The sequence below is a fragment of the Pagrus pagrus genome (genome assembly GCF_965226575.1).
Source record: "Pagrus pagrus genome assembly, chromosome: 8".
Taxonomy (NCBI): domain Eukaryota; kingdom Metazoa; phylum Chordata; class Actinopteri; order Spariformes; family Sparidae; genus Pagrus; species Pagrus pagrus.
In genome coordinates this window covers 230001-240000 of record NC_140192.1, presented here as the reverse complement: position 1 = coordinate 240000, position 10000 = coordinate 230001, and the positions used below count along the sequence as shown (strand labels likewise).

Genomic DNA, 10000 nt, shown 5'->3' with positions numbered 1-10000 from the left:
TTTAATAAAGACGAATACCTTTGATTTAAGCGGTCCATGAGCTCATTGTTAACCTCCAGGCAGCAGGTGGAGGTCCAGGTGGAGGTCCATGAACGCCCCACGCGTCTGCGTCCTAACAGGAAGTTTAACTCTGTGTCTTTTCCTCAAAACAAAGTCAAAATAAATCAACCGTGAAGGAAGAAATCACAAACTGATGATGTCACTAGGACATCATTTTCTCCTCCAGAGAGACAGAAGAACCAGAACCAGAACCACAATCAGAACCTGGACTTCATGTAGAAACAGTGAACTTGTCCCTTAATTAAAATGAATGTTATTATTTCTCTGTGAAGTTTTGAAGAAATGAGCTCAGATATGTGTTGCTAAGCAACGGTTTGAGTGACTAATCGTTAAAAATGATGAAGCTGGGACACGCCCTGTGTGTGTGTGTGTGTGTGTGTGTGTGTGTGTGTGTGTGTGTGTGTGTGTGTGTGTGTGTGTGTGTGTGTGTGTGTGTGTGTGTGTGTGTGTGTGTGTGTGGCTCTGCTGCATTCACTGACTCACAAACAGCAGCTCTTCATCATCTTCACGTATCAGCTGACGGAGATTTTCTTCATTTCTGTTTTCCATTATTGTAAATAAAGATTTTTGACTATGAACTCTGTGCCTGTGTTACTGTGTGTTACTGTGTGTGTCTGTTACTGTGTGTGTCTATAAACACATTTGGGTCTGAAAAGATTTTTATTCACTTCAAACTTCACAAACTTTTCTTCTGTTCATTTCTACAGTTTGTGTGGACGTCTGTCAGTCTGTCATTACATTAATCCAGATTACATTAATCCAGATTACATTCATCCAGATTACATTCATCCAGTGTACATTCATCCAGATTACATTCATCCAGATTACATTCATCCAGTTTACATTCATCCAGTGTACATTAATCCAGATTACATTCATCCAGATTACATTCATCCAGTTTACATTCATCCAGTTTACATTCATCCAGTGTACATTAATCCAGATTACATTCATCCAGATTACATTCATCCAGTGTACATTCATCCAGATTACAGTCATCCAGATTACATTCATCCAGTTTACATTCATCCAGTGTACATTAATCCAGATTACATTCATCCAGATTACATTCATCCAGATTACATTCATCCAGTTTACATTCATCCAGATTACATTCATCCAGATTACATTCATCCAGTTTACATTCATCCAGATTACATTCATCCAGTTTACATTCATCCAGATTACATTCATCCAGTGTACATTCATCCAGATTACATTCATCCAGTTTACATTCATCCAGTTTACATTCATCCAGATTACATTCATCCAGATTACATTCATCCGGTTTACATTCATCCAGATTACATTCATCCGGTTTGCATTCATCCGGTTTACATTCATCCAGATTACATTCATCCAGTTTGCATTCATCCAGATTACATTCATCCAGATTACATTCATCCAGATTACATTCATCCAGTTTACATTCATCCAGATTACATTCATCCAGATTACATTCATCCAGTTTACATTCATCCAGTTTACATTCATCCAGATTACATTCATCCGGTTTACATTCATCCGGTTTACATTCATCCAGATTACATTCATCCAGTTTGCATTCATCCAGATTACATTCATCCAGATTACATTCATCCAGATTACATTCATCCAGTTTACATTCATCCAGATTACATTAATCCAGATTACAGTCATCCAGATTACATTCATCCAGATTACAGTAATCCAGTTTACATTAATCCAGTTAACATTCATTCATCCTTATTTTCTGCTGACTAAATTTCAGTTTAACACACGAGACAAAATCCTGGATTTTTTTTTTACGTGATAGAATTTAGTGAGATTATCAGTTTTTATTCAGCAGATCTGGAGTCAGACAAACAGTTTAGATCAGACTGAGGAGAAGAAACGTCCTCACTGGCCCCTCAGGGCTTCGGTTGACTGATGATGTCATCAAACAACCTGAAATATAGAAAAACATAAAAACAAACCTGAGTTTTTCTTCATTCGTCTGTTTTTTAAGCTATTTTAATTTAATCTACACAAAATCTGAGACACACACACACAGACACACACAGCTGGTTGTAAACATTAAAGCAGTATCAAACTGTGAGCAGCTAATGCTAATGCTAGTGCTGTGAAGTTAAGACTTAAACGGGGAGGCTTCGGTCAGTCTTTATTTCTCTTCTGGACCAACAGAATCCGGCAGGACCAGGTCCAAACTGGTCCAAACGAGGCATGTCCAGACAGACCAGTCCTGACCAGAACTACATTATTTTGTCATTTAATCCAAACCAGTTTAAAACCTGTGTCCAGAGTGTGGAGTCCAGACAGACCAGTCTGGACCGGTCCGAACCAGTTCAGACCGGTCCAGTCTACACCAGTGGAGTCCAGCGCAGGGTGCCGATGGAGATAAGGGTCTGGCAGGTGGACGAGTCGAGCCAGACGGACTCGACCAGACTAAAGTGCAGGAAGCCGAGAGCGAAGCCACAGCCGACATCCGACAGGTGGTGTTTACCCAGCAGCACCCGGGACACGCCCACCAGGAAGGCCCACAGGTAGAGCAGGATCCTCAGGGGCACCTGGAGGAAAGGCACGCAGTCTGGTAACATTGTTCTGAAACTATAAAAACTGATTCTTCTAAAACTGTAGTGTGATAAAAAAAAAAAAAACAGTGCTGATGAAGTTTGAATGAGAGCAGAGAACTGAGTGATGTCACACACCTGTTCACCAGACCCCCTTAATAAATGTCTCAATTTAGTGAGTTGTTGAGTTAAAACAAACTCTGTCTCTGACTAATTCTTCATTATTTGTTCCTTCTTGTAAATTCAGCAAATGTTCTACATGAACTTCTTTCTGTCTTTGTGTGAAAACATGGAGTCTGTTTGTCTCAGTGATGGACAGGTTTGTTTCACACAGAGCAGGAAGTGACATCACATTAGACGCAGGTTAATGTAGTTGTGAACTGTGTTGATGTTTCAGGCAGCAGATCAAACACAGAACATGAACAACATTAATAACAATAGATAATAATGATGATGATGATGATGATGATGAAGCCACTGACCGCCAGCACCAGGTGGGTCAGCAGGAACTTTGACACCATGACAGCTCTGCTGGCGTGAGCTGCTGGGAAAGAGTACATATCCATGGCAACGCAGTCCAAAAACCCCGGAGGGAAATCCCATGGTCCTTTGCGTTTGACCAACTTCTGCATCCCAGCAACCGTCATCAGGTCCAAGATCAGAGCTGAGGAGAGACAGACAGGTGAGAGACAGACAGCAGGGTGTCAGACAGGTGAGAGACAGACAGGGTTAAGATGGCGTCCTGACTGCCGACGGCTGGTCTTCAGTGTCTCACCAAGTAGCAGGTTGACGAGGACTTCCTGTCCGGCCAGCGTGTTGCTCCTCCACAGACAGATCAGAGTCCCACACAGCCAGGTGAGGGCGTGGCCACTGAGGGCCAGCAGGGTCACCATGGAGCGCAACGGGGCGCTGGAGCCGTGGGTCCCTGCACACACCCCCAGACGCTTGGACAGGCTGATGTCGATGGCGAGCAGAGAGTTGATGGCAATGCCGCGAAACGTCGGATTCAACTGCATACAGTCCTGCTCCGGCCAACGAGACGCATCCTTCTGACCCCCATCAGCTGCTGAGGGCCCCTCTGAGGAGTCCCTGGACCCCCTGAGGACACAGAGACCAGGACGGACTGAGACCAGGACAGACTGAGACCAGAATGGACTGAGACCAGGATAGACTGAGGCCAGGATAGACTGAGACCAGGACGGACTGAGACCAGGACAGACTGAGACTACCTGTGATGTGATGTCACTTCCTGCTCTGTATGAGACAAACCCGTCCATCACTGAGACAAACAGACTCCATGTTTCTACTCAAAGACAGAAAGAAGTTCATGTAGAACATCTGCTGAATTTACAAGAATGAACAAATAAGTCAGAATCAGTCAGAGACAGAGTTTCACACAGTTTATAAAGTGTCTCCAACTCAACAACTCACTAAACTGACACATTTGTTAAGGGAGTCTGGTGATTCTGTGGTGACTTATGTCTCTGCAGTAGGTTCTGGTTCTGAGACCTGACATGAAGTACACAGGTTCATCGCTAAACTTAAGTCTACAGTCTGAGCACTTAAAGCTGAGCGCTCTGGGTCCTGGTCCTGGTTCAGGACCAGCTGTGATGTCAGTGGGCGGAGCCTCTGAGTCTTACCTCACTGCTGAGTCGTCCTGCTGACTCGGCTGTCTGACCGAGGCTCTCCTCGGACCGCTGCCCCCCCTCCCCTCCCCCACCCCCTGCTCCCTGCGGGGGGGCTGGTTCAGTGACTGAAACTCAGGCCGGTTCAGGACGTCGTTCCGGTCTCTGGCCCGGCTCCGGGCCCGGCTGCCGGGCATGGCGGTGGCAGTGGACAGGTGGTGGTGTGGTGGCGTGGCAGCGTGCTGCAGGTCTGAGACTCTGAGAGACTCTGCTATAAATAGACGAGCTGGCCTTCTTCTTCTACTGTCAGCTGTTCAGAGAGAGGCTGGAAAAACACTGAACACACACTCACACACACACACACACACACACACACACACACACAGTATAAAACAGGCCAACACTCGTCACACTATCAGTCAGATTAAAGGAGCAGTTCACCAGTAAAAACCGACAGTCCAACTGGAGTCAAAGTAAAGACGTGGTGTTAAAATATGACTTTGTTAAAGTGAAAGTTACTCATATGAAGAGTACATGAGTAAAAGACTTAAAGTATCTGATGTTAAATGTACTTAAAGTAATAATCTGGAAGATTTTCATGTAAATAAATATGTGTTTAATCTGTCAGTGATCATTGATCCTCTGACCAGCTGTGATACCAAAGATGAACACTGGGTGTCGCTGAGTTAGTGATGCGTTCACCAGCAGAGTAACTAAAGTAATCAGATAAATGTAGTGGAGTATAAAGTAACAGAACATAGAACCACTCAAGTAAAGTACAAGTACCTCTAAACTGTATTTAATAATCAATCAATGAGTCCATTGATCTGATATTTATTATTGATATATTGACAACAACAGACGGAGGCGGAGCTTTAGTTCAGTCAGACACTCTTTAATCAATCAGCTCTACATCAACTCTCACATCATCAATATGAAAAGTTATTGATCAGAACACAACGAGCAGAAACACAAGAGAAATTATTGATTTGATTCTTTATGAACAAATTCTCACATTTTATAAAACACAAACACACGGCTGCAGAGAACTGGACAGAGGTCAGGGGTCAGGGGTCAGAGGTCAGGGGTCAGGTTGAGGATGATGAGGAGTCTGGTTTGGTGCTCGGTCGTATCTTCATCTCGGTGAAGCGCAGCGAGTACTGCCAGCCCGTCCAGCTGGACCACTCCACGCCGTCTGCGTAGGAGGCATGGCCTCCTCTCAGGTACTGCCCATTCAGATTGGAGGTGTGGCAGTTACGGTACCACCACGCCCCCTGGTAGTATGCCGCACAGTTGTTCTCGGACTGGTCCTGGTCCCGGTCTTTGGTGGTGAACTGCATCCCAGAGTGCTTCAGGAGGGAGTCACCTGCAGGACAGGTGAGCACCTGTTAGTACTGCTGTGTACTACTGCAGTAGAGTACTGCAATAGTACCAGTATTTGTACCTGCTGTCCCTGAGTACCCGTCCACGGTCAGCGGGTATCCGTCCTCCTCTGGGTTCACCGAGTCTCGACCAACAGAGAAGTCGGAGTAATGAGCGAACGCTGTGGCGTTATCGAAGTCGGCCATGTCGATCCTCAACTCATAACCACCGGACCGGGTCAGAGAGTAGATCCTCTGGAGACCTGAGAGGGAGACAGGTGAGGAACAGGGACGGAGAGGGTGAGACAGGAGAGAGACAGACAGGGAGAGGGTGAGACAGCTGTTGTTGTTGTTGCTGTTGTTGTTACGCTGATGATACCTGACTGTTCTCATCACTCCTCCCATGTTGATCCTTCAGTGAGAACAGTCCATCACCATGACAACACTGTTGTGATGTCAGAGGGCAGTGAGCCTGGATGACAACATTTACATTAAGGTGATTCAGCAGACGCTTTTACATTTGTCACAAGAAACAAAACACAGCATTTCACTGTCGATAAAGTAGAAAAGAAAAAATAGAAACAATTTTCGAGCCCTCATCTGAGCAAAGTAGCTGCTATCAAGATACCATAAGTACATAAGTGCTGAGGGTCAGAACATACAAGTGCATATACATTTTGTTTTGAGGGAGTCATGCTCTGCAGGGTCAAGGTGAAGTCTGAACAACTGAGTCTCGAGTCTTTTGCAGAAGATGGCGAGTGACTCTGCTGTCCTGACGGTCGGGAGTTCGTTCCACCACTGAGGCGCCAGAACAGAGAAGAGTCAGGACTTCGCTGAGCGACCTTTGTTTGCTCTCAGCGATGGCGGTACCAGCCGGCCAGCTGATGTAGTAGAGCGAAGTGCTCGCGCTGGGGCGTGTGGTCTGATCAGTGTTTGGAGGTAGATGGGTGCAGTTCTGTTGACGGCCTTGAAGGCCAGTACCATGGTCTTGAATCTGATGCGGGCCACAACAGGAAGTCAGTGCAGGTCACGGAGGAGGGGGGTCACATGGGAGAATTTGGGTAGATTAAAAACAAGGCACGCTGCAGCGTTCTGGATCCGTTGCAACGGTTTCGTCGCAGAGGCTGGAGTCCAGCCAAGAGCGAGTTGCAATAGTCCAGGTGGGAGATGACCAGCGATTGGACCAGGAGTTACGTTACGTCCTTTGTGAGGAAGGACCGGATCCTGCGGATGTTGTAGAGGGCAAATCTGCAGGATCGGGCCACGCGGTGATGTTGGGGGTGCAGGATAGTCTGTCGTCGAGGATTACGCCCAGGTTCCTCGCAGTCGATGAAGGCGATACCCTGACGTCCTCGACAGTGACTGTTCAGTTTTATGAAGGTTGAGCTTGAGATGATGTGCAGTTGTCCAAGCGGAGATGTCTGCCAGACATTCTGAGATGCGCGTTGCAACGTGGGTATCGGAGGAGGATGGGGAAAAGAGAGGAACAGCTTGGTGTCGTCAGCTTAACAGTGGTAAGAGAATCCATGTGATGTGATTGCAGAGCCCAGTGATCTAGTGTATAGTGAAAACAGAAGCAGTCCGAGTACTGAACCTTGAGGGACACCAGTTTCCAGAGAGCAGGGTTTGGTCAAGGAGCCATTCTACGTGACCTGAAAGGTGCGATTTGTCGGGTATGATGCAAACCAGGTTAGGGCAGAGTCAGCGATGCCAAGTTCAGCCAGAGTGGAGAGGAGGATTTGGTGGTTGACTGTGTCAAACGCAGCAGATAGGTCGAGGAGGATGAGGACTGACGAGTGGGACGAGGCTCTGGCGGCCCGGAGTGACTCAGTCACTGTGAGGAGGGCTGTCTCAACATGGTGGCAGCAGCTCTGCAGGATGAATGTGTTTCTCACCAGGTGTTTGTAACTCCTTCTACTCCACCACTGATCAGACTGAGGCTTACACTGTGTGTGTGTGTGTGTGTGTGTGTGTGTGTGTGTGTGTGTGTGTGTCACACCTAGCCAGTGCTCTCCTGTAGTTTTTCCGAAGCCGTCTCTATACGCATCCCAACCCCGGAAAAAGTTCACCGTGCCATCCTCCCTCCTCTGGATCACCTGCACACACACACACACACACACACACACACACACACACCATTCAGCAGGTGATGATCAGCTGATCAGTTTGTTGTACACACATAAACATGACATATAATAAAGAAAACATAATCAATAATCAAACAAACAAATGAAAACAATCATCTGCAGGTGAAACTGACAGCTTCCTGTTTGTTGTCTCGTTAAGCTGATTAGCAAACAAGTTAACGCGCGCGCGCGCGTGTGTGTGTGTGTGTGTGTCGTACTGTCCAGCCTCCTCCCTCAGTGGTCATGTCACAGTAAACCATGAAGCCGTCGGGGTCGTGAGTCGGGAAGACGGAATAAACTCCATCCTGAGAACCGCTGGCTGCCATGACATCACTACAGTCTCTGGGTCTGATGGCTGAGGGCGAGAGACATCCACATAGAGAGAGAGAGAGAGAGACAGACAGACAGACAGAGGGTGAGACATTGTGTTTCAGTTGTTTTTCAGTGTCACAGCAGAAATCAGGAATAAATCACCATCATTAAAGCAACATTATGTAGGAAAGATGTTGCTTTATGAATATTTTCACTCATATTTTCTTTCTGCTTGACTCAGACTGTGAACTCACCGCAGCTCTGGTTGTGTTTGTTCTGACTGTTGGTTTGTGACTGTTGGTTTGTGACTGTTGGTTTGTGGCTGTTGGTTTGTGACTGTTGGTTTGTGGCTGTTGGTTTGTGTTACCTGTGTGTGTGTGCGTGTGTGTGTGTGTGTGTTACCTGTGTATGTGTGTGTGTTACCTGTGTGTATATGTGTGTTACCTGTGTATGTGTGTTACCTGTGTGTTACCTGTGTGTTACCTGTGTATGTGTGTTACCTGTGTGTTACCTGTGTGTTACCTGTGTATGTGTGTTACCTGTGTGTTACCTGTGTGTTACCTGTGTACTTGCTGTCTCCCTGCAGCTCACTGTTCAGTCTCTTCAGACTCTCTGTCTCCCTCTGCAGGCTGATCAGAGAATCACTGAAACCTGCAGCCAACTTCAACACACCTGAGTGACTGTCAGACAACACCTGGACAGGTGAAACACACACACACAGATTTCATTAATACTAATGTACCTGTCTCACCTGGGTGATGCGTCTCTGCAGGTGTATGTTATATCATTTATTATATTAATATATAATCATGTGTACAGGTGAGTCAGTCACCTGGATGATGCGGCTCTGCTCGCTCTGCAGTCCGTCCAGTCTTTGGTCCAGAACACCTTGACCTCTTTTCAGCGAATCAGCTTCGATCCTCAGGTTGTGGGCGTGGCCTAACAACACCTTCAGCTCCTCTCCCAGCTTCTGGACCACTCCGGTCTCCTGCCAGTCATCTGTGTTGTGATTGGACAGCGCTCGCAGCAGAGAGCTCTGCAGCGCTTCCCAGCGCAGGAAGTTGTCGCTGTAGTCCGGACAGTTCGGGTCCAGGAAGATGCTGATTGGCTCGCCATCTGCGACACGTGACACCGACACCAGAGCGCCAGACTCTTTGGGATTGGTCGAGATTACAGGTGAGGAGGAGGAGACTCTGCCCCTGTTACTATGACAACAGAGATGGACAACAGACAGACAGTGAGACAGTGAGACAGACAGACAGATAGACAGTGAGACAGAAAGACAGACAGTGAGACAGGTGAGACAGGTGTGTTTACCTGCTGATGAAGGGCAGAGGATACTGGTTCAGGTACAGGATGGTGACTGTTGCTGTGACGACAGTTACGATGATGACCACCACGATGACGGACCACAACAGGAAGCTGCAGCATTTCTGAACACACACACACACACACACACACACACACACAGACACTTAAAGGTTCATTGTGATTTAGTGGCATCTAGTGGTGAAGTTGCAGACCAACTGAACCCCCCTCGTCTCCCTCCCCTACTGTCCCTCTGTCACTCCAGTGTTTGGTTTGTCCATTCTGGGGTCCTGTAGAAACATGGCGGTCCAACATGGCCGACTGCCTCTGAGGTCACAGTGTGTCAGCTGACTGAACGCGAAAGAAAACATCATCAACACATTTAAATCCTGCAGACTGCACCTTTAAAAGCATGTTAGCATGTTAGCACCAGCTCCCAGCATGCACTGGTTTGTTAATGCCGGTGAGTCTGAGCGTGCTGTGATGATTTCAATGCTGTTAATTTTGTACAATATCATGTTTATATATATAAACAAGTCTATTCTATTTCTTACCTTTTTCATTTATATTGTTAATGTTTGGCTTTTGTTATTGTTCTTTTGTAATATTCTGTCCTTTGGCTGCTGTGGCAAACACATTTCCCCGTTGTGGGACAATAA

General features: G+C 46.6%; 3 protein-coding genes across 5 annotated transcripts in view; 1 reads left to right on the top strand and 2 right to left on the bottom strand.

Moving 5' to 3' along the window:
- The window catches only part of LOC311261280 (WD repeat-containing protein 5-like), a 10736-nt gene extending 10093 nt beyond the window's left edge, over positions 1-643 (top strand). The window contains exon 13 of the mRNA XM_084359775.1: positions 1-643. This exon is cut by the window's left edge and continues 487 nt beyond it. The gene's annotated coding sequence lies outside the window, so the exon portion shown is untranslated.
- A 901-nt stretch (positions 644-1544) lies between these two features.
- On the bottom strand, positions 1545-4490 carry LOC311261217 (inactive phospholipid phosphatase 7-like). 3 transcript variants are annotated; one of them, XM_084359702.1, is made up of 5 exons: positions 4250-4490; positions 3385-3707; positions 3092-3273; positions 2543-2606; positions 1545-1986 (listed from the first exon to the last, which is right to left on the bottom strand). In XM_084359702.1, the coding sequence occupies exons 1-5, from the start codon at positions 4429-4431 to the stop codon at positions 1910-1912; spliced, it is 828 nt and encodes a 275-aa protein (XP_084215828.1). In that variant the 5' UTR covers positions 4432-4490; the 3' UTR covers positions 1545-1909. The 3 variants fall into 3 exon arrangements, 2 of the variants coding, with proteins under 2 accessions (XP_084215828.1, XP_084215827.1); XR_014623114.1 differs by having other exon boundaries at positions 1554-1986; positions 2331-2606; positions 4250-4487; XM_084359701.1 differs by lacking the exon at positions 1545-1986 and having other exon boundaries at positions 2037-2606; positions 4250-4486.
- A 643-nt stretch (positions 4491-5133) lies between these two features.
- The window catches only part of LOC311260952 (fibrinogen C domain-containing protein 1-like), a 6910-nt gene continuing 2043 nt past the window's right edge, over positions 5134-10000 (bottom strand). Inside the window, exons 3-9 of the mRNA XM_084359284.1 lie at positions 9351-9466; positions 8866-9238; positions 8595-8727; positions 7940-8076; positions 7595-7691; positions 5679-5858; positions 5134-5600 (exon numbers count right to left, since the gene is read on the bottom strand). Coding sequence (XP_084215410.1) covers positions 5323-5600; positions 5679-5858; positions 7595-7691; positions 7940-8076; positions 8595-8727; positions 8866-9238; positions 9351-9466 — 1314 coding nt within the window. The 3' untranslated portion in view covers positions 5134-5322. The remainder of the gene's footprint in view (positions 5601-5678; positions 5859-7594; positions 7692-7939; positions 8077-8594; positions 8728-8865; positions 9239-9350; positions 9467-10000) is intronic.